General features: G+C 44.4%; 2 protein-coding genes across 9 annotated transcripts in view; one reads left to right on the forward strand and one right to left on the reverse strand.

Moving 5' to 3' along the window:
• The first annotated feature begins 435 nt into the window (after nt 1–435).
• Nucleotides 436–12,020, forward strand: chpf2 (chondroitin polymerizing factor 2). Its single transcript, XM_042068338.1, has 5 exons — nt 436–1,665; nt 3,314–3,878; nt 7,038–7,220; nt 9,854–10,312; nt 10,665–12,020. Exons 1-5 carry the CDS (start codon nt 1,388–1,390, stop codon nt 11,481–11,483), a joined length of 2,304 nt encoding a protein of 767 aa, XP_041924272.1. The 5' UTR covers nt 436–1,387; the 3' UTR covers nt 11,484–12,020.
• Nucleotides 12,021–14,751: 2,731 nt separating this feature from the next.
• The window catches only part of smarcd3b (SWI/SNF related, matrix associated, actin dependent regulator of chromatin, subfamily d, member 3b), a 41,550-nt gene continuing 34,062 nt past the window's right edge, over nt 14,752–22,239 (reverse strand). For 4 of the 8 annotated variants that reach the window (XM_042068238.1, XM_042068233.1, XM_042068239.1 and 1 more), the window contains 9 exons: nt 21,557–21,577; nt 20,969–20,977; nt 20,419–20,520; nt 19,968–20,129; nt 19,466–19,563; nt 19,134–19,269; nt 18,611–18,733; nt 18,217–18,318; nt 14,752–17,869 (listed from right to left, as the gene is read on the reverse strand). In XM_042068238.1, coding sequence (XP_041924172.1) covers nt 17,816–17,869; nt 18,217–18,318; nt 18,611–18,733; nt 19,134–19,269; nt 19,466–19,563; nt 19,968–20,129; nt 20,419–20,520; nt 20,969–20,977; nt 21,557–21,577 — 807 coding nt within the window. In that variant the 3' untranslated portion in view covers nt 14,752–17,815. The remainder of the gene's footprint in view (nt 17,870–18,216; nt 18,319–18,610; nt 18,734–19,133; nt 19,270–19,465; nt 19,564–19,967; nt 20,130–20,418; nt 20,521–20,968; nt 20,978–21,556; nt 21,578–22,239) is intronic. The other 4 variants (XM_042068236.1, XM_042068240.1, XM_042068235.1 and 1 more) reach the window with 3 other exon arrangements.

Raw genomic sequence — 22,239 nt, forward strand, 5'->3', positions numbered from 1 at the left:
GAATCATTTAGCACATTTGAGGAGTCATGCAGTTATGCGTCATAATATGTCAAAAACTTTTTTTCAAGGGTCAAACATGATATTTCGAGAGCAAGTTAGTTTACTTGAGTTTACTTCTGATGAAATATGAGGAATTTTCCCTCGTCATCATTTCACAGACATTACCCTGCTGCGTTGCCCCATTTTCAATCTAGATAGGATAGCCTACATACAAAGTCAAACAAATGTAGGCTAAATGATATTAGTTGTACAGTAATCAACTAGAAATACGCAACTATCTCAAAGAGTGTAGTCTAATTTAGGTATTTATATTATGTTTTTGGTTTTTAACTACAGGGTATGCATCAACATGGGTTATACTAAAATAGGAGCATGCTGTCAACTGGATTTTCTTTACTCCCTTCACGGTTGATGACGTGTCTGCCTTGAGGATCACAGATTGAAAACATCACCAGTTCCAGGACAGGACCAGCATTACTGAGTGTGAGCTGTGGACAGGCCGGGCCAGATTGATGAGTGGAACGTATTTGGTCGTATGTTGTTTCTACGGAGGGCTAGGGTAACAACACATTATTCTTCCTCTTCTCTTTCTGTGTCGTGCTCGGTACCGTTAGGAGCAGGTTAGGAGGCTTGGATGGCAATGCGAGGACAATGGGGACCCATAACTTCAGTGTGGGATATATGTTTGGAACAAGACAATTTAACGTTACTTGTTATAACGATGTAACATCGTGTGATATATATCACAAAACTGACCGACGTTAAATGCGGAAAACATCGTCTTGAAAAGCGGGCGACGTTATAAGGAACTGATGGGAACTGTTCATAGCTAACGTTAACTTCACGTTAGCCTTATCAATTCGGTAATGTTCTTCTTAACTGTTAATTTCTGGAACTGCATTCAGGAGGTGATGTCTTCCAAAGAAACTCTTTTCGTGGATCCAGCAAGCAAGTGTTTATGAGACTGAAACAAATCAACAAATCGTCTTGTCTTTATTGTTTTGACTGACCTCCCAACAGAGTCAACACATCATTCTGTGGTGTCCTAGCTAATGTTAATAGCGTTAAAAATTTCTCCATGATTTGTACAAAGCTACGATTAGGCATAGAATAGGAAGATCGCTCCTTGTAAGAGAACATTCGTTGTGCTTCGTAAATGTAATGTATGTTAGTGTAACGAATTTGATGCGGCATATCATCTTGTTTTGGGGTGCCCCTGTGTCACCCCCATTGTTTACCTGGTCGTAGTCCAAATAATAACAAACAAAGGTGAAGTTGGAGTGACGCTGGGAGCTTTGCGTATTTCCCCTCTCTTCAAAAAGGACTTCAAAGCGGTCTTTGATACAGTGCTTTTGACAGAGCGTTGCGAAGCTGACCCAGGTGTGCCATGCGTCTCTCATCTTTCCTCGCCGTATTCCGGCCTGCCCTCCCCCTCATCCTGGGGCTTTCTTTGGGCTGCAGCCTGAGTCTGCTGATGGTGTCATGGACTCAGGGGGACACGGAGGAGACCTGTGGTGATGAGCTTGGGAATGGAGGTTTGTTTGCCGGCGGTCATTTGGGAGAATCTCAGGATAACCTGGCGGGTGGAGCTGGAAACGAAGACTTCCAGCCACGTATTGTGCCCTATCACAAGGACCCCAACAAACCACACAAGAAAGTTCTCAGGTGAGTTATTTGCTAGTAGACTACATTAAACACTAGGCTATCAATTGAAAGGGCAGTGCACTATAGTAGTCCATGAGTGTTATAGACTCAGCAAGATATCTTTCATAAAGTATTCTGAAGTTTCAGCACTTTATGAGAACGGAGATAGACCTAAGTGTGAAGGCCCACAGAGACACTACACTACAGTATTCATTGGGCTACACAATCTTATAGTGGGGCCTAATGCACTGCCTGCAATTGGATGCCGTTTCAGTAGACTTGAATGCCATTTCAACATTATCTCTACAGCTCTGCTGCAGGCGATTGAATATCCACAGTAGATCCTATCAAGAGCTGCTGGTTACTATATACATTTAAACCCACTTATCTAAATAATCTTCTTAAAATAATCTGGCAGAATTCTTATGAACCTTAATCATTTTATCAACTTAGCCATTCTTTCATTGACTCCCCACAGGTAAAGTTCTAGAATATGTGCAAACATGGACAATTTGGAAGAATTATGACTGGGGTTGACTGGGGTATTCATCATTTCTTTAGAAAGGATGTTTGTTTGGTCATACAGGCCATTCTGACATGTGTGTGTTTTATTATGCTTCCTTTCGGCATTTATCAAAGTACGGCCATCATCTTTTCAGACTTATGTAGAACATGGCCCTCAGCAAAGCATAGTTAGAAATAAAGAAGCCTTTTCAGGGAAGACAGGAAACAGCCGTTAGGCTGTGTTGAAAATGTCTTGCAACATTAGCAAAACCCAGGGAGCTACAATTTCCCAACAAAAACGGTTGACATGGTCAAATTTTGAAGAGACTCCAGCCTAATGTCCTCTTTACTCTGTCTGTACCGTCTCATTTTAATCTGATTACCACCTCAAAACGGGATGAGCCCCTTTTAGTATGCCTATTGTTGTAATAGTCTTATAGAGTTAAAAAGGACATAAGCTTACATGAAAACGGACATAACATAAGCTTACATGAAAACTGCATCCCTTTGTCTTATATTTTTCAGTATCCAAAATTTGTAAAGACACCATCAACAAATATTGCACAAGATTGATATTTGTGAGTTTAGACATAAATGTTTAGCTGTTGCAGATGGTCTGTTAGGCACAGAGGTGGAACATCAAGCCCACTGATATGCTTTCAAATAGAACCATTTGGATGCCTGTGGATGAGAAGCCTTTTACAGTTAGGGTCTGCCGCATTGTTTTGAGACTGTCTGCTGCTGTGTTCATTTTCAGAAATTGTTTTTGTAAAAACACGCTTTTATGTGGACTCGAGGGATACGAATTTTAATGTGTTCCAGGTCAAATGTATAGACTGGATACTAGACAGTAAGAGTAACCCCCAGGGTATTTTGTGTCAGCCATAATCTTTAGAAGAGGTTCTTCCGGCGCTGGATATTTGGGCCAGCTGCATTGTGTTGCTGATCCATTCACCATAAAAAAACACAAGCACATGAAAATGAATGAGAAAATCAATCCTGTGACTTATGAAGTCAAAGATCACAAAGCAGGACTTAATAACATAATACAGTGTGACTCTGATGTGGAGTTCCCTCAGGCATGACATCAAAGTATTTGATCATAATCACATAAACATGGTATTAATTCCCCTTGTTTGTATTTTTGCCTTCCCTTCCGGATCAGGACGCGCTATATCCACACGGAGCTGGGCATCCGAGAGCGCCTCCTGGTGGGCATCCTGACGTCCCGCGCCACCCTGAACACGCTGGGCGTGGCGGTGAACCGCACAGTGGCGCACCACTTCCACCGCACCTTCTTCTTCACGGGCCTGCGTAGCGCCAAGGCGCCGCACGGCATGTCGGTGGTGACGCACGGCGACGACCGGCCTGTGTGGCTCATGTACGAGACGGTGCGCCACCTGCACCAGCACCACGGCAACGACTACGACTGGTTCTACCTGGCGCAGGACGACACGTACACGCAGGCTGAGCGCGTCATGGAGCTGGCGGGCCACCTGAGCGCCGGCCAGGACCTGTACATGGGCCGTGCCGAGGAGTTCATCGGCGGCGACGAGCGCGCGCGCTATTGCCATGGTGGCTACGGTTACCTGCTCTCACGCAGCCTGCTGGCCCGCCTGCAGACGCACCTGGACTCCTGCCGCAATGACATCCTCAGCGTCAGGCCTGACGAATGGCTGGGCCGCTGCATCATCGACTATCTGGGTCTGAGCTGCGTGGAGGTGCACCAGGTGAGGCTTTGGGGATTAGTGGCACTTTAATGTATCTAGTGATTTTATACAGAATTAGATCTTGTGAGGGTTGGTTCTGGTGTATTATAATTACGTCTAGAAAAAACAATCGAAATGTACTTCTTCTTCTATCTCAAGACTCTCTTACTATAGCCTTTAGTTTAGAGAAAATTGATATCTGTGATAATACTTAAAAGTGCATGCAGTGTACTTTGAAGACCATTGTTCTCTCTTCTCAAATAGCTTATTGTCTTCTGGCATCATTTTGCAAAGTTGCCGTCTCTGAACAATTTACTCACCGTCACCGAGTGTGTGTTGGGTTTTTTCCATTTGTTAGACTGAAACTGAAACAGTTGGTCTGAGCCAGCTGGAAGCCCTTTAAGACATATACAAGACTGTTTCACTGTACTTCACGTCATCTGGTGCTCTGCTCTCTGCTTCTTACTTTCACTTAATGAAAGGCCCTTATGTTGCTTTTGCCTAAAGTTATGAGTTCCTGTACATTCTGAGGTCTTCTGTACCTTGTGTTCTCTAAAGCTGGGATGAGACTTGAGGTTACCCTAATTAGAGAGTCCACTACAGTGACCTCCTGACTCAGACTGCCTCCCGACTTAACCACTACTGCTGTGCACCTGAGATTCATTACCAGACTTCTCTGACAGTAAAAACCCAGGGGTGTTTGTTTCTACTTTTCCACCATGGTGGTGATGAAACGTCATAGACATTTTTTATAAGGCTCCCCTGTTAAGGCAGCATGCATATAAACCAGTCTCTGCATCAACCACGTCAGGGTTTGGGGCCGGAAATAAAGCAACACCCATGCTCTTGCATGAGGCACAAGGGTTGTTCCACCACTTCCACTTTACAGTGTGTCACCAATCCAGGACTATAGAGTCACACAGCCCTCGTTGTTTTCCCTGTGGATTACTGCTGTCTGGACTAGCCTGTAGTGGGACATTTAGAGAAGGGGTGAGGTAAGGAAGCAGAAAAGATAAATCCACATACGCCAATAATGTGGCTAATACTAATACTATTAATATTGTCTAGTGAGGCAAATAGTATGCATATGCCCTCTCGGAGCATGCATAGATACTGAAACTGATGGATAAAGAAAGCCATAAACAACAGCAATGTATTGCTGTATACAGCACTTTTTAAAACTTTTAATGTGACATGAGTAATGTGAAATCTCTCTCAAAATGTACTGTACATTTCCCCAGCACTGCACATATTGTCTAATAAACCCCTCATCGGTAGAGCCCTCGGTAGAGCCCTCATAAGCCCTCATCGGTAGAGACGTACCAAGTGTGTCATTATGGTGTTATAGCTGGTTTATGTGGTAGCTGCGTATTTCCCCTGAGCTCATGAAATGTCGGACTGACACTAGACTTTCCAGTGCTGGAGTGCTTGTTTCTGCGCAGTGCCAGCCAGTATGGCGAGGCTCCGCCGTGTTTACTCTGTCTGCATTCCGTCTGATTCATGGTCCCCTTCCCTCCGAAAGTGCTCGCCTCGCTGCGCTCGTCTGATGAGCCCACGCTGAGCTGGAGCGGGGGAGCGGTGCAGAACCCCAGGCAGGGCTGACACAGGCCATATTTCAAGCAGGGTTTGCCGTGAGCGGCAGTCACCCATCACTGAGAACGCTTTCGCCTCGCCTCTTCTCCCGCTCACTCTCCCTTGTCCACGCTCCATTTGGAGCTGATATCTCTCTCTAGAAAGTCGGTGCGGTGGGGTGCAAGCGGATGTCTTGTCATTTATTTGAAAATATCTGCTCTGCTGCTACAGTTAACTGTCCCATTTTGCAATCATTGTGTTAGATTGATGAGTAGAAGATTAGATGTAGGGAAAAATGATAAAACAGTTTCACAGTGAAATATGCAAGTCAGACAAGATCTTTTGTTAATATAATATTAATATAATATAATATATACCGGTATATACAGTGTTTCCCATTCATTGACTAATCTGTGGCGGGACGCCACGAAATAAAAATCGGCCGCCACAGATGAATATTCTATGAGTAATTGAATTGAATTTAATTTAATTTAATTTCAATTAAATATAAGTTCAAATCCTTGCATTGCCATTGAGCTGCGCTTTTACGCACGCAGCCTTTCCTTGCCCCGCTCTCTCTCGTAGCCCGCTGCCACTCCTCTACGTGCATTTAACAAAATATTCACGATTGTTGAAGGATTGTTGTTGCCACATAGAAGCATTGCATAGAAGACGTCTGGCTAAATTGCTATTAAATCCACTTAGCATCGTCACCATGCTGCAAAACTGCTGCATTGAAGTGAACTCTGCTAAGGTCTTATCACAACATAGTAGGCTACATCTAAGAGACTAAGAGTTAAGTTAGACTAAGTTAAGTTATGAAATCATGCAGTATCTCAAAGTTAACGTTAGAATACTGTTTGTATGTCGAATTTAGCATGCTTAGCCTACTTACAGCTGCTTGTCAATTTCGTTGAAGGGCTCATTTTATTGACTCTGGCACTGAATGTTTGCCAAATCCCGATGTAAATGGAAAAGTGTTTTCCAAAATTCAAAAGTGCTTGTCCCAAGGAGAAGTACGAACCTTTAGTTTAACTATGTAGAAAACGTTATGAATTGCATCCACACATCAGCAGCCTTTCAACTGTGTTACAATTGTTCCCTCAAACGTCTTAAAGTGAGAGGCACTCAATTAGACCTATACACTACCAAGACGATCTTAATACACCCCCTTTGACCACTTGTCAAAGTCAGCTACCGCCACAAATTGAATCCAATTCTGTGGGAAACACTGATATAATATTTGTTAATATTTGGAGAAACTGGCTGGGCTACTTCGAAGAGACTAAACCCAGGGATGACCGGAGCAATCAGAGAACTTGTTTTATTATGGTGCACAATCAACTGACGTTTCGACGCACTGTGCCTTCCTCAATATTTGTTAATATAAAATAATTTAGCACAAGTTGTATCAATGTAGTGTTAAGTTTATTACACATAAACTTGAGACTACATGTTGACATAACTTAACTTAGTCAGCAGCAGGATGGCTTGCTTGGGAAAAGTTGAGTGAACAAATATTTTTTACAGCCCTGTAAGCTACAGTTGGTAGTCCTTTTGTTCCTAGAAAAGTTCCTTGAGCACTTCTCTTTCTTTTTTTTTACACAGGAGATGACGTACCGTTACTTTGAGCTCCGTAAGAACGCCGACCCCGAGCGTGAGGACAGCCCACAGTTCAAGAACGCCTTCACCGTGCACCCGGTGTCCGAGCCAGGCCTGATGTACCGCCTGCACAAGCGTTTCAGCCAGATCGAGCTGGACTGGACCTACACTCAGATCCAGCAGCTGCAGGTGAGTCCCAAGAGTCTCAGGACCATCTCCTCAGTATCTGGACACAAGAGAGGTCTTCCTCAGATGTCAGTATTTTGCCCACATGGTCTATCTAAAGCAGTATTTCACAAAGTGTGGTCTGGGGACCACTGGTGGTCCGCAAGCTATCCCAAGTGGTTTGCGAGCAGACGTGGTAAAATATAATATAGATGAGTTGTTTGCAATATTGAACCAACTTGTATGTAAATCCAAACAGTTCTGCAACACTGCCTATGTAAGGTATGCCAGTTTAAATTCTATGAATCCTCTGACACAATAAGCAAGATGCAAAGACAATAAGCAAGGTGGTTCAGTGAGTAGGCCTATTGTGTAATATACTGTTGAAGTAAGTCTACTCTTTTTTTTAATCTAGGTGGTCTGTGAGGTTTTTTTTAATTGGTTAAGTGGTCCTTGATCTGAAAAAGTTTGAGAACACTGATCTAAAGCCTCCTCCGCTTGAAGTCAACCCCAGCCTCTTCGGTCTCATCTCGTCAAAAATACATTGGATTAACTGGATAGAACAGCTGAAGTTTGACAGTGTCACCGGTATTCAGGTCTATTCAATGCGGTCAACTCACTAGCTTAAAATTATACATGAGGCATTATATATAATAGGACCTGATCCAGGTATAGTCTTGTTGAAGATTGCTGAGGTTTGCTGAGATTATAGAAATGTGGGACAATCTTGCTGATAGCGGTTCACTTTTTTGTTCAGTCAGCCATGACATTCCATGAGCCTTTGGAATGTTTGCCCTAAGCTGAGATCCTTGAGGGTTTACTGGGGCGGCAGAGTTAGTCTGTGAAAAGCCAGCTCTTCCTCTTCTCCGCTTTCCTGAGCTATGTATGAACATGCTCTGCTGTTTAAATGGAATTAATGAAGGGAAGAAGTATAAGGGTGCATGAGTTAGAGTGTAGGTAGCTGTAAAAAGTCTAGGTAGGTAAGGCCAATATAAAAAAAATGTCCTATGATGAACAGCAGTTGTTGATTGGATATCTTCATGCTGTGTACAAAGTTGTCCACAGAACTGCATCAGCCTCAATGCACTACCACAATGTTGTTGCAACGTTTACATATGGGTTACATTTAGATTTTGTCAAACCTTAGTCACCCATGAGGCGTCAGCCAAAAGAAAGTCTGGCCAGTGGCCACGTTGTGGGACAACAGGGACAACAGGGACTTGATTCAGTGTCTCAGTCGTATGCAACACTAAGCATAGTGAAAACATTCTCATGTGTAAAAAAAAACAAAAAAACATTCTCAACTATACTGTGAGCTTATTGGCTTTAGCAGACACTACGGTGTCCTCCCCTTCAAAATGGGAGCCGTCCTGGAGGCCAGCAGTCAGTGGAGCTCCTGCCAGATTTATTGGCTGGGCTCAACCCACACAGAGGCTGACACACACACACACACACACACTCCCTCACTCGGACGCCACTCTGGCTCTCGCGCCAGTGCTCGTTATGGTGTCACCGGGCGGCAGGAAATGAGGGGATGATGTCTCCAGAGGAACAAGTCGTGTTTAATGGTAGGGTCAGCCCCCATGACTGCACTGCGCCAGGCCAGGCGGCCAGCTGGCGTGTCAAACCGGCAGGAGCGGCCTAATAATGTCCTCTCAGTCAGTGCCGACGCCACTCACCAGCAAGGCCCTAAATGTGTGTGTGTGTTTGTGTGTGTGTGTGTGTGTGTGTGTGAGAAAAACAACACATTTTGCTTGCTAATCAACAACACATGACTCAAGACCAACAAAATTATGGTTGTTAAAAAGGTCATAAAATGGGGTCGATTGTTCAAAGTTGTGTTAACGATTATGCAAGAAACATTAAGTCCACGAGAGCTCTTTCACTGACTGTTTTGCTTTAGTTACGCCTCCTGTTTTCCGTACCATTTTCTGTGCATTTTGATGACTGTACTTATGCAGTGACTATGCAAACAGCTGCAGATTTAAATAGGGCCACAGCACTCTCTTTCATCCTGTACTGTTTACAGACTTCACAGCTGCTCTGCTGCCATGGATTAGTCCTATCTGGCAGCCCACAAAGTACAGTATGTACCTACATAGAGGATACAGTATAGCGCTGTATTTACACATTTTAATGGTGGATAAAGCAGTGGCCCACAAAATGTCCAAATTCAATGTGGCACAGTCTTCATTTGTGTTTCACTGGTATGATATTGTTCATACTATAACTAATTGATAAGTGAATTGAAAACCATGAAGCACTACCTCCCACAAAATCCCATGGCTTCTACAAACCGTTACAAAGCAGGTTTGCTTAACTTAGCTTAGTCAGCAGCAGGATGGCTTGCTTGGGAAAAGTTGAGTGAACAAATATTTTTTACAGCCCTGTAAGCTACAGTTGGTAGTCCTTTTGTTCCTAGAAAAGTTCCTTGAGCATTTCTCTTTCTTTTTTTACAAAGCAGTACAATTACTTTTGGTACATTTAGTTTTGTCTACCAGTGATAATGATAGTTGTGATAGGCTCTCCTTAATATGGGTGTTTTTTTTGTAATTGGATGCTCAAGCAGGGGCGATGTGTATTTTAATACTTATAGTTACTATTTAGTTACGATATAGTTTAATAAATAGTTTCTGTCTTGTCTCCCTGCTGTCTAGGCTCAGATCAGTAACCTGAGTGAGCTGACCCCCGAGGGCAAGGCTGGCACCACGTGGCCCGTGGGCATCAACCCGCCCTTCCACCCCAAGACCCGCTTTGAGGTCATCAACTGGGAGTACTTCACCGAGGACCACATCTACTCGTGCGCCGACAGCGCGCCCAAGTGCGAGCTGCGCGGTGCCGACCGCGCCGACGTGAGCGCCGTCCTCGAGACGGCCGTGGAGCGCCTCAACGAGCGCTACCAGCCTCAGCTGCGCTTCAGCAAGCGGCGACTGCTCAACGGCTACCGACGCTTTGACCCCACGCGGGGCATGGAGTACCAGCTGGACCTGGCGCTCGAGGCCTACACGCAGAAGGGCCACAGCCAGGTGATCGCCAAGCGCGTGGGCCTCCTGCGTCCGCTCAGCGCTGTGGAGATCATCCCCATGCCCTACGTCACGGAGGCCACGCGCGTACAGGTCAGTTCGGGTTCAGGTCACTTTATTTGTAAATGAATTTCATTTGCAGCAAATGTCTCCTCATTCGTAGACACACATTTGGAACAACACAGGCACTTAACACACGTCATTCATCTTAACATGCATTTTACTGGCAAGTCAGTGACACATACTGAAACTACTCAATGGTCTAGTCATTTCTAAATGTTTTAAATAAGAGTAGATAAAATAATGAAATTAATAAATAAAACCACTCCGAAGCAGTACTTGTACAATGTTGCTATGACTTATTCATCTGTGTTATCTGTGTCTGGTGGAACAAAATGTTGTATTATTTTGTTTCATGTTTCATTCTTGTTTTTGTATCATTAAGGTCATCCTGCCGGTGACAGCGCGTGAGCAGGACTACGTGGGCAACTTCCTGGACGCATACGTGATGAACGCGCTGGACACGCGCGACAACGTGCTACTCGCCTTCCTGTTTGTCTACGACCCGTTCGATGCGCAGCGCGTCAGCCAGACGGACGTGTTCGCCGGCGCCAAGGCCATGATAGGCGAAGTGGAGAAGCGTTACGCCGATGTCAAGATCCCCTGGATCAGCGTCAAGACCGAAGTGCCCTCGCAGGTCAAGCTCATGGACATCATCTCCAAGAAGCACCCAGTGGACACGCTCTTCTATCTGGCCAGCGTGTGGACCGAGGTCAACGCCGACTTCCTCAACCGCTGCCGCATGAACGCCATCAGCAACTGGCAGGTCTTCTTCCCCATCCACTTTCAGGAGTACAGTCCGGCGCTGGTCTACCGCGACCAGCAGCCCTCGGCCTCCTCCTCCTCGTCGCTGGGCTCGGACACGCTCCACGACGGCCACTTCGACCGGCACGTCTTCGAGGAGGCCTGCTTCTACAACGCCGACTACATGGCGGCTCGCACCAAGATGGCCGCCGACATCCTGGACAACGACGAGCTGCTGGAGAGCATGGACGTGTACGACGTCTTCGTGCGCTACTCGGGCCTGCACGTGTTCCGCGCCGTGGAGCCGGCGCTGGTGCAGAAGTACGTGCGGCGCACGTGCAACCCGCGCTTCAGCGAGGACATCTACCACCGCTGCATGCTCAGCAACCTGGAGGGGCTGGCCTCGCGCTCGCACCTGGCCATGGCGCTGTTCGAGCAGGAGCAGGCCAACAGCACCTAAGCTTACCTGGGACACACCTGACCCCCCCTATCCCCCTCCCCACTCTCAACTTGAGGGTCAAACTGACTTGCTTGGTGTTTTCCCAGACAATCTGACCTTATTCTGACCTTAACTGGAGAACGCTTACTTTTCCTAAGCTGGAAGGAGTCACGCGATGCCATGAACACAATTCCCTCCGGCAGACTTGTACGCCGGGGTGGGGATGCGGAACTTGCCAACAGTACAAGTTTTCTGCTGTACTTTAAGCACATATTTCAATGTTGGAATGACCAGGGACGGCCTAAACTAAGTTGTTTCAGGCCATGTCATGATAATGTATGCTCACTGTGCCAGTGAAGAAGCTGCCTTCTCCTGCTGTACTGTGGGGATGGGGGGGGGGGGTGATCGATGGCCAAGGTCAGCCATGTTTATCAGACCTTCCTTAATGCTGTGAGACAGCCCTGAGCCTTTGGATGTGTCTTTTATGTACCTGATTGTATGAAGTTTGAAATGAAGCCATGTCTTAAAAATGTAATAAAGAAGGACAATTAATCTGAATCTGTGCGATGTGTGACAAATAGTGAGTCACTAGAGACTTTCATTTGATATTGTTACCATAACTCTTCATGTTTTCTGTTACCTCAGTATGGATTCTGTATAAGCTCAGCAGGATGTTTAGTTCAGGCAATAATTAAATAATGAATAATTAATTACACTACTGCTACATTTACATTAATTCATTTATCAAACATTTTCATTTAAATCAAATTAAAATATAGCTATTCATTTTCTTGGTGAAATTGTATGCATATTGGTAGAGTAGACATGAATGAGTCAATTGTACATATCGCATAGCGCCATACCTTTGGGGATTGGGCCTGTAGGGAGTCACTCTGTCTTGACTGGGGTTTGTAGGGAGGGCAGGAGTGACATGCGGGGCCAGGGGCTTTGATAAGTGGTTCTGGCCTCTCTGTTGTCAGACTGCTACAGGAGACGTGCCGTCTCCCTCCCCGGCCGTAATCCTCGGCTCGCGCCCGGGGCCAATTCAATTTCCTGTGTTTGCACAGATGGGGTTCAATGGAAGGGCCGCGTGAAATATGGCTCTCTGCAGCCCCCCCCAGCCTCAGAGGTACAGACGCACAGCAACACATGCATTCAAACTAAATTGAATTCAGCACATAATTGAAAAAAACATGAGTTATCCGTTAACTGTCTTCAGTTTTACTGCCTGGAATAATTCACTGATAAGAGAACCATACCTGTGTAGGATAATGGTATGTCACGTCAACCCATAGTACCACTTTGTGACCTCATATAGGACAATCACTTGATAGTAATTCATTTCTCAGCTTGTCAGGTCATCCTTGACATCAAAACTAAGCTTCACATGAGAAGGTTTCATTGCATACCGCTGTGTTAAATTTCTATCACACCTCTGGCTGTGAGCTGTCGGCAGACGTTAGCTGATGGGAGCAGAGAGGAGTGAACTTGTGTGGTTTTCACAGAGTGCATTCCTCAGACTGAGTGCTTCTGCAGAGCTGTGTGAGTGTGCAGAACTGTGTGAGTGTGCCTTGGAAGCGCTGTCTGCACAGTATGCCGTACATAGAGTATCTTACCAGGCCTGCCAGTGACATGTTTACCACTTCTGTATCACACACAATGTCCTTTTCACAAATGCACACACACACATGGTCTATTCCTGGCTGTCTCTCCTATCATCTACTTTCTCCCTGTATTATTTATTGGTAGAACTCAACTCACACTCAAAGTATCTCTTGTAACTCCCTTTTGCCTGCTCAAGTCTCTCTTTCTCTTTAATTTTTCCTCCATCTCCCCCTCTCCTCTCCAAGTTCACAGACTCCCTCTTCCCCCGGTCCCTTCATCTCTGTTGCTTGCTCTCACTCCCACTCCCTCTAGGGTAGCGGGGCCTCCCAGCGCCAGGCTGAAATTCAGTGCACATGTGTCTGTGGGGAGATTAGAGTGGAGGCTGCGCAGAACGTCTAGCATCTATAGCCCGAGCAGCCTGCCGGCGCGCTGGCTTGGTTCCAGTGGAGGGAAAAGTGAACCGTTTTCCTACTGCGGTTCTCAATGACTCCCTTCACACATCACCCCCTCTTCTTTCTCTCTCCTTTCTCTTTAAGAGTTTTGAATGAGTGATTAACAGCAGAGAGCCGAAAGCTAGTGGAGAACAAACCCCTCTGTTAAAGACCTCATTCCTCGCCTCTCTGCTGTTATTTGTTGTTGTGGACGGTGGATTTGGACTCGAGTGAGTGTGGCCGGCAAAGCAGGGACAGGGAGCGAGGTGATTGAAAGGGTCTCTGTGTGTGTGCGAGGTAGACTGGGGGCGGTGCTGGGGTGTTGGACGGACATGTTGCCCACCAGAGAGAAGACTTCCACCTGCCTCCTCACAGCAAGAGAGCGGCACACAATACAGAGCCTGTCTGAGCGCAAGGGTATGGCGTGTGTGTGGAGAGGCCTGCCAGAGAGAAGTGGAGCTTTCTCCAGTGGAGGTGTTGCTGTTTATACACATGGGGCAAAAATAAATGAGGGAACATTACGGCAGCCCAATGAGAGAGAATACATTACAGTCTGTGTCAAGTCCAGTTAGGTATGTTTTGATTTAATACATGTTACAATGTTACCTGTTAAATCTAAATCAAATAGTCAACAAGTAAGTTTAGATCAATATAATCTTAATATTAGATGTGGATAAATACATATTTTTAATAATTAATTTAGATAATTTAAATATAAAATCAGTTTGTTCCATTACCTTATCTACCAACTTTATAGCAACACGTCAATGATCAGCCGTGGTGGCACTACTTTATCAGACATACTGGTTTATGACTCGGTCTCAAGAGAAAGTTTGTATGTTCAGTGTAGTTTATTAATTCACTTTCACTCTTTGTGAGGTTGGCTGTTTATTGTTAACCCAAATAACTCCCTCCCCATCTGAACATGCTGACCTCATCAACCCATAGAGCATTTCATCTGTTGATCAGATGACTTGCCACAAGATGGCAGCACCACACTAAAAAACTGAATTGGGGATTTCAAGGGAAACCAAATTATGTTAAAGGATTGGTATGCTTAGACCGTCAGATATTCCTATTCCAAGTACCCTGTAATACCACAGCAGTCTGTATTGATAATAAAGAAAAAAACTGTTTGACTTGAAATGTTGGACTATCACTGCAATACAGCACAAGACATCCACATCTTTCCATGATTATGGGCTTATCCGTAGGCCACACACACACTCACAAATAAAGACATCAGACCATACTTATTTCCAGCTTTTTTGCATTTACAAACTTTGGCAAGCGCTTATTTATTGACATCCAAGCTGTCTGACAGTGACAAAAAGTCATAGCTGTTCCTTCACTTGGTTTTCTCTTTGCTGACAGTGGATGAAGGTGATGCTTGAAAGAAAAAAAAAAACAGTTTTCAGTGAGACATTCGACTCTGGTAAAAAATTAAGAAAGAGAATGCTACCTCAGGCCTTTCTGACACTAGGTAAGGACTAGCGTTCTCCTTTAGCGTGGTAGAACCTCTGCATTTCTTCCCTCTGACAGTAAAATATAATTACACCTGTTTACTGTATGTCTGGAGGGATCAGTGCACTCACACCTCTGTATTTCTCAAAGACCTGCTTTAACTCACCATGACATCAGGGACTAAGGGTCAAATGGTGGAGTGGAGTCCAACACGTTGTCAGTGTGTAGAACAGACCATGTGCATGGCAGCTGTCTAGGAAAGCCACCTGAACAGCACCAGCTGAGCTGTGGCACCTGCACTCCAACAGTAGACTCTTGTGGTTTAATGTGTTCATTTGCAACGCTGATAACAATCTAGTGGTGGAGAGACTTCTCTCTGGGGCACTGGTGCCAGGCAGGCCACTATCCACTGTCCAATAGAAAGCTTTAGGGGCAGGTTGTCATAGCAACTGCCTCAGAAGTTATCAAAATGGGCAGTGACATATTCTGGATAAATGGTGGGAATCTTTTTTCTTCTTCTTACTAATGAGTGGGATAGCAGGGGATGGTTTTGTCCATGCAGCATGCATTAGTTTTAAACAAATCTTTTAAAAACCTTCCATTTCAATCAGTTCAATCTTATCAAAAGTAAGATCAATGAATGATGAAAGTGCCAACATTAACAACTTAGGGGAATACTCAGGCAACAGTAGAGAATATGGGCACAACTGAAACATCCAATGAGATGCCAAGCTGCTGTCAAGTCATACCCCTTTTCTGCCAGACGAGTAGGGAGACGAGGGCTAGGACCCGGCGTGCTAAAAAAACAACCCAAAAGAAAACTCCACCAGATCAAGACCGGGTTTAACACGGATGCTATCGTTGTATGTCAGCAAAGAAGTGTCCTCTCTCCTCTACTCAACCCCAAACACAAAAAGCGTTCCTTTTAAACTTCAAACTACTTCCCACCCACCCCCCATACCTCCCACCCCTTCACACACAAAACTGTACAGTTGTCATCCTACAGTGTAAAATGTCTATATTTACATATTACATTAAAAAAGAGAAATAACATCCGTCGTGGTTTCATCCAACACTAGGTGTAACAGTGGCTCATGATTGTTCCGTAACTATGCTTCTGTTCGGAGTCCACATCTGGAGTCCATTCCCTTTGGTGACTCCTCTATTTTAACAGAATGAGGAAATTCTGGTGCAGGCTGTTTCTGTGACACAAATCAATCCAATGTCAAGTACAACTAAAAGGCAAACAAACTTTCTTTGAAAGAAAAAAAAAAGTCACAAATAGTCAGTCATTTCATAACGGGGCCTCTGAAATTGGCAATGAAACCCATGTCCAACAACAGGACATATCAGTGGATACATTACATGTGTTGAGTCATTGACATAAAAGGAGCACATTTGCTTTTTCATGCAGTTGTGTAACTTGTTCTCTGACAAGGTTTTCACCCAAATATGGGAGTGAACCTATGGAATATATACAACACACCCTGACAGTTGCTTTTGCGTACATCTTCATTCCACCCTGTTTCACCTGATTGTTCCCCATCACAGTTCCATTCAAAGCATAACAACTATATCCCACTTCACACAACAATCGTCCTTACTAGACCTTATAGTGTGCTCCACGCCTTACACGTAACAACAGCAGTGCAACACCATGTGAAGAACGTCTAAGGTAAAGAAAAACAGACTATTTACAGTAAGTAACTAACATTTGCTCCACATGTGGTTTGCATTTTGAGTGTGGCAATGTACCTTGACTGTAGTTTTACTCCAGAGAAGCAATGCTTAGTCATATCCTTCAGACACACAACAAGGAGCTTTTGTGCACTAGTTCGGGCACAGCTTTTCTCTACATTTGGTTAGGTAACAAAGAATGGGCTGAAACAGAAGGTGACATGATGTGTCCTTCACCACCTCCATGCTAAATCTCTGGGTATTAATCAATACTGCATCTTATCTCAATATATTAAATATTAGTAACATGACTTCATGATTTTACATTACTTAAGTCAATTTTTAAAAATTACAATCAAATACAATTTAATACTATGGTTCCCATTTCTATCCCAAGAAGTATTGATACTTAAACAAGAAATTATGTCTACCCATTTTAACAGTTACAGGAGAACCAATGAATAATCCTTCCATTAAAGCTGCCTGATTTCAAATACTTAATTAAGAGATTTTAAATGACTTCATTTTTTCATTTTTAAAGAACCATGACCATAGAATCATGCTTCTTGGTGTTAAAAAAATACTTGAATACAAACACACAGAGCTTACTGCTCACAATGTAAAAAATAACACTCAAATGGCTGGAGCTCAAAACACTTGAAATGTGGGGGCCTCATTTGAACTACCCACCAGCAATAAAAACAAAGAAGAGATGCTTTCTGGAAGATGAGGCTCCAGTATAGCCAACTGAACAGATGGCTCCATGTTCAGTTCCTTTGTAGGCATCTGCTTGGATCTGTCCTCAAGCATTTGAGACCAGGTGGCCAAAAGCATGCTGTTGGCTTGAGCCGCATCTAAAGACTTGAACTAGAGACATGGCACTGGGACCAACTGGACTTAATTGGTTAGGGGTTGGGAGGAAACGGATGCAGTGTTCTCTGGCAGGCCTGCTGTGGCAACAGTTACAACAGGCAGGCAGGCCTTGTGTGGGCACCGGTCAAAGGTGATCGCAGGTGTATGCACCAGCTGGTAATGTTCCCTCCCACACACGTTAGAACATCAGACAACAGATCCAGGCAGCAGAGGAAACAGATGGCAAACATGAGGGAGGCCTGTGTATGGCAAGGGGGAGGGGTGAAAGGTGAAAGGTGAAAGGTGGGGGGTTGAGGGTCAGGCTTAGGTGTTCCTCAAGGCCAGTGCCTGTTCCAGCTCCTGTCTCCGCTGTTGAATCTGTTCATGAAGGAAGAGCAACACCACATTTTATATACATATAGCAGCTATTCTCTCTGGTCTGAGGATTTCTGCTTAAATACATAACAGTACATACATGTTGAAATGTTATTGAACATATACTGTACATCCGCAATATCCTCTATTACTACCAGGCCGTAATATTTTATCACAATTTATTGTCACCAATTTATTGTCATCAATAGATTTATTTCTGTTGGACTGTGCTACACGGAGTAAAAGAGAACATCATATGTTTATTGTTTGAAAAGTTTATATCAGAGAATGAGGGTTCCATGGAAGTATCCCAGTGTGTAGTAACATCTGGGTGTTGGAGCACATCTCACCTTTGAGTAGAAATAGCGGCTAACAGCCTCCTGTGTCCAGGGCTCCTGGTAGAACTCTGCCCTCCTCTCCTCTTCCGGGTTACCCACAACATCAGTCATCAGCTGCAACCAAAGGCACACATTCAGTCAATACAACCCTTTACTCCCCCAGAGTCAATGACCATTCGGCAGTCTCATCCCAGCTCAATCAGGTGTAAGCATAATTAGTGTCTATGAAGAACCTTTTCATGACAAAGAACCTGTGAGTAGAACATTTTCTGGATACTTAGAAGAGAAACACATCTCCTACATTCTAAACCAAGCCTGTAATGATAATGTTCCCCCATGGTAGGTATTTGCAAGTAGACAAACTGGGAAATACAGCCAGCATTTTGCTCTGTGGAGCCTAATGTACCTTAAGGTCTCTGCTCTGGGACTTGAGCCAGTCCTGGATGTAGCCTTTGGGGTCCCTGGAGAAACTGAGCATGAAGTCCCTCTGGATCTTCAGCTGGTTGATGGACTCAATGGTCTCATGGATCTGAAATATTAGACACATTACTCTAGACACATTAGTCTGTCTTCTGAAATATAGAGACTGAAATATGTTTGCATATAGGTCTGTACATAGTCATGAACAAGCACATTACTACAAGTCAACGGTATATCATTTTTACAGTTCTAAATGCACACGTAAAACAACAATATGATATACCCTTAAATACGAATGTAGAAAATTGGAGCATCTAGCTAAAACAAACAAAAGTGGGCATGTTGGAATACCCATGATCCTCCATAAATTTCACAAAAGTGCTAGTGTGACTCTGATAGGATCATGTTCTGCATTACTGAGGGCGAACGGTATTGATCGCTCTATTGAACAGCCCAATTCTCTAGAGGGATGATTATTGGGTGTTTCCAGATGACCTGCTGACACCTACCTTGTTGTCCAGGGAGGCGATCTCCTGCTGATTAGCTGTGGAGAGGAGGAAGCTGCTCATCTGAGCTTTCAGGGGGTCCTCCACCTCAACATCAATATCGTAACACGCCGTCTTCTTCTGGTCATTAGGGTCCACACTGCAAAAAATATGAAATAATGAATGGTCCCAGACTTGTGCCAGGAATACACAGCGGTGTGTCTAAAAACGAATGAATACAAGTAACAACAAAACTAATGAATAAAAACGAATTTCTAACTAACTAATTACTAATCGCTCCACAGTAAAACTCGCTGTCCATTCATTAACATTGTGAATGAAAGGATTTGACTGACCTGATGACGTGGTTGATGACTATGGGGTCAGGGGGCAGCAGCAGATTGGTGAGGCGCTGAGGAATCTCTGAGAACTTGAGCCGAGGGCAGTCAAATATCTGACCAGAGAGAACACAGGTTAGCATTCACTCACAAAGTCAGACAAGCAGTCAACCATCACTGTTTAATTAAAGCATAGGAGTAGCGAATGCCCCACAGGGCGCAAGGTCATTCTGTCCATGAAGGGAATTGTTGTTTTGAGTCAGTAATACATGCTATCGATAGAGGATAAACCATTGGTAAAAGTGAGTCACTCTACGTACCACACAACCTAACATAGATCCTGCTTAATCAGGCAACACATTTGACTTCATGTGCTAATAAGTTTCAATTCTATTTAAATATCTGATCATTTTGCTGGTTGTAGGTTGAGAGTATACTCAGTTGAGAGCACAAAGTTGACTTATGAGAGCTAAGAACATATCATGGAATGCTACCAAACCCTCTACATGACTGTACACACCTGCTGGAAGTACTTGTCACAGTTGATGTACTCCTTATCGTGGGAGTCCTGGAGCTTGTTGGTCTTCACATACTGCCAGAGGGCCTGGATGATGCAGGACCGGGTCTGCGTGTGGATGCCCAGCAGACGAGCCAGCCGCGGGTCTAGTTTAAACTGGGGAGGCTATGGAGGACAGACACATCAAATGCTATCAAGCACATAGCTGCCTGTCTACATGCCTCACAAATCAGACAGTGTTGTATTTTAATATGCAGTGAATGACACACCAACAGACCAGGAATGTCTGTAGATGCCTTTAGGCTGCATTATATAAAACGCATAGGATCTGCTGTTGCTTAGGACATGTTGCACTGAGGGCTTTTGAAACCCAATGGAAGACTGTTGTTTCTACTGAGTCTGCTGCACATGGGTAATATCCATGCTGGCTAGCCCCCGGCTCTGGTGTCCTCACCTGGTAGTCCAGCATCAGCAGCAGGGTGCAGCGTACGCTCACGTCCCCCGGCCTCTTCACCTGGAAGCCGTCCGTCTCCTGGGTGGTGGGAGTGCGATGCCACTGTGGGCAAACACAGGTACGTGGTCAGTACCAGGCAGAGACACAGGAGCACAATCACAGACAAGGCTACATAATGCAAATGTGCATTTGGCCCTGAAAATCATTCTAAAACTTCTAATCCTTTATCATCCTAAAACATGTCTTATTGCTAGTATACTGCAGACATACTCTCTCTCTCTCTCTTTCTCTCTCTAACACACACACACACACACACACAAACAGACACACACACACAAACAGACACACACACACACACACACACACACACACACAGGCAGGCGCACATACACACACACACAAACATAGGCAGGCGCGCGCACACACACACACACACACACACACACACACACACACACACACACACGCACACACACACACACACACACACACATACACACACTTTAATACCATATTGTCACAAAGCCCAGTCTTTCCTGGCAACACTCACCATTCTCAACTAATTGGATGGGCCATAAGGATGGAAACATAGAACAAAAGAAGAGACCAGGATAAGGACTGTGGGGAAGGTGGGTTGATTTGACCTCTGACCTACACATGAAAGTGCTCAAACCCAGGGAGCATAGTGCTCATGGGCCAGTATGCTCCATAGCCAGTCATTAGCCCTGGGCATTGGCGGCAGGGGAATTGCACTTGCCTTCTGATGCTAACTGCTAGCTCATGTGAGCACGTAGGCAATGCAGTGCATGCCAGATTGTAAAGCGGTTGCTGCCTACAAATGAGATGACGAACCATAACTCTATGAAAAGGTGATGACTGAAAATCACGGGAAATGATATGGGTATTCAAATCAAATGGAAAATAAATTACAGAGAGCACCACAGTAGCGTAAACAAGCTCTTCAGAGGCAAGCGTGGCATCTGATTTGTATGCAGAAATGTTCTAAAGACGACACAAGAGGTTTAAATAAATGGTTTCAAAATGTGCCCCCCCCCCCTCCGCCCTCAACCCCACCCCTAGCCCCTCTATGCTCTAAGAACTTAATAGTGTGAAAATGGTATTGAAGCCTTAATCTTACCTGTGCATGGCTGCCCATTAGCTGTAAAGAGAAACACTTGAGGTTCTCCAGCTGAGCATATGAGCAACACCTACTGTCTCTACCAACACAGCATTTGAAGCAGCTCCGTGGGCTGAACACTGAACATCTCACAGGGCTACTTTACTGTAAATGCATTCACTCTGTTTCTGTTCCCATGTACATAGTCCTCTGTGGCTAAATTATTTACATCTCTCACCAACATTAAACTTCAATGGAAAAGTCATTATACTCGACTATACGGATCTCTTATCTGAACTGCTAATGTTTTTTTGTTGTTTTTAAAAAAAATAAATTCCATTTATAAAATATAAATGGAATTCTACACTCTAAACAAACAAACCTAGACCCACTGAACCCCACACATACAACACAATGATATCAAGCTGAGAGTAACGGAAAGTAATGTCACAACTATACTCACTTTTGAATTTAAAGAATGCTTACCAAATTAACAAAAAAGGACTGAACTTGACTCTAGTGTTGTGGTATTGTAACATTGCAAATAGACTGAACTTGAAATTTGTTTGCAACTTCCTTTACATCTTTAAATGCAGTCTGTCAATGCCCAATTGGAAACTGAGACAGTGCAAAGAAGAAACCTCAGTACAGAAATGTGTGTGTGGGTGTGTGTGTGTGTGACAGAGAGAGAGAGAGAGAGAGAG

Source organism: Alosa sapidissima, chromosome 17, assembly GCF_018492685.1.
Source record: "Alosa sapidissima isolate fAloSap1 chromosome 17, fAloSap1.pri, whole genome shotgun sequence".
Taxonomy (NCBI): Eukaryota; Metazoa; Chordata; class Actinopteri; order Clupeiformes; family Clupeidae; genus Alosa; species Alosa sapidissima.

Excerpts from the sequence above, each read along its gene's own strand:
- chpf2 (XM_042068338.1), top strand. The coding sequence starts at position 1,388 with ATGCGTCTCTCATCTTTCCTCGCCGTATTCCGGCCTGCCCTCCCCCTC. Across the intron at positions 7,221-9,853 it reads CTCAGATCCAGCAGCTGCAG|GCTCAGATCAGTAACCTGAG; the intron begins GTGAGTCCCAAG and ends CCTGCTGTCTAG. Across the intron at positions 10,313-10,664 it reads CGGAGGCCACGCGCGTACAG|GTCATCCTGCCGGTGACAGC; the intron begins GTCAGTTCGGGT and ends TGTATCATTAAG.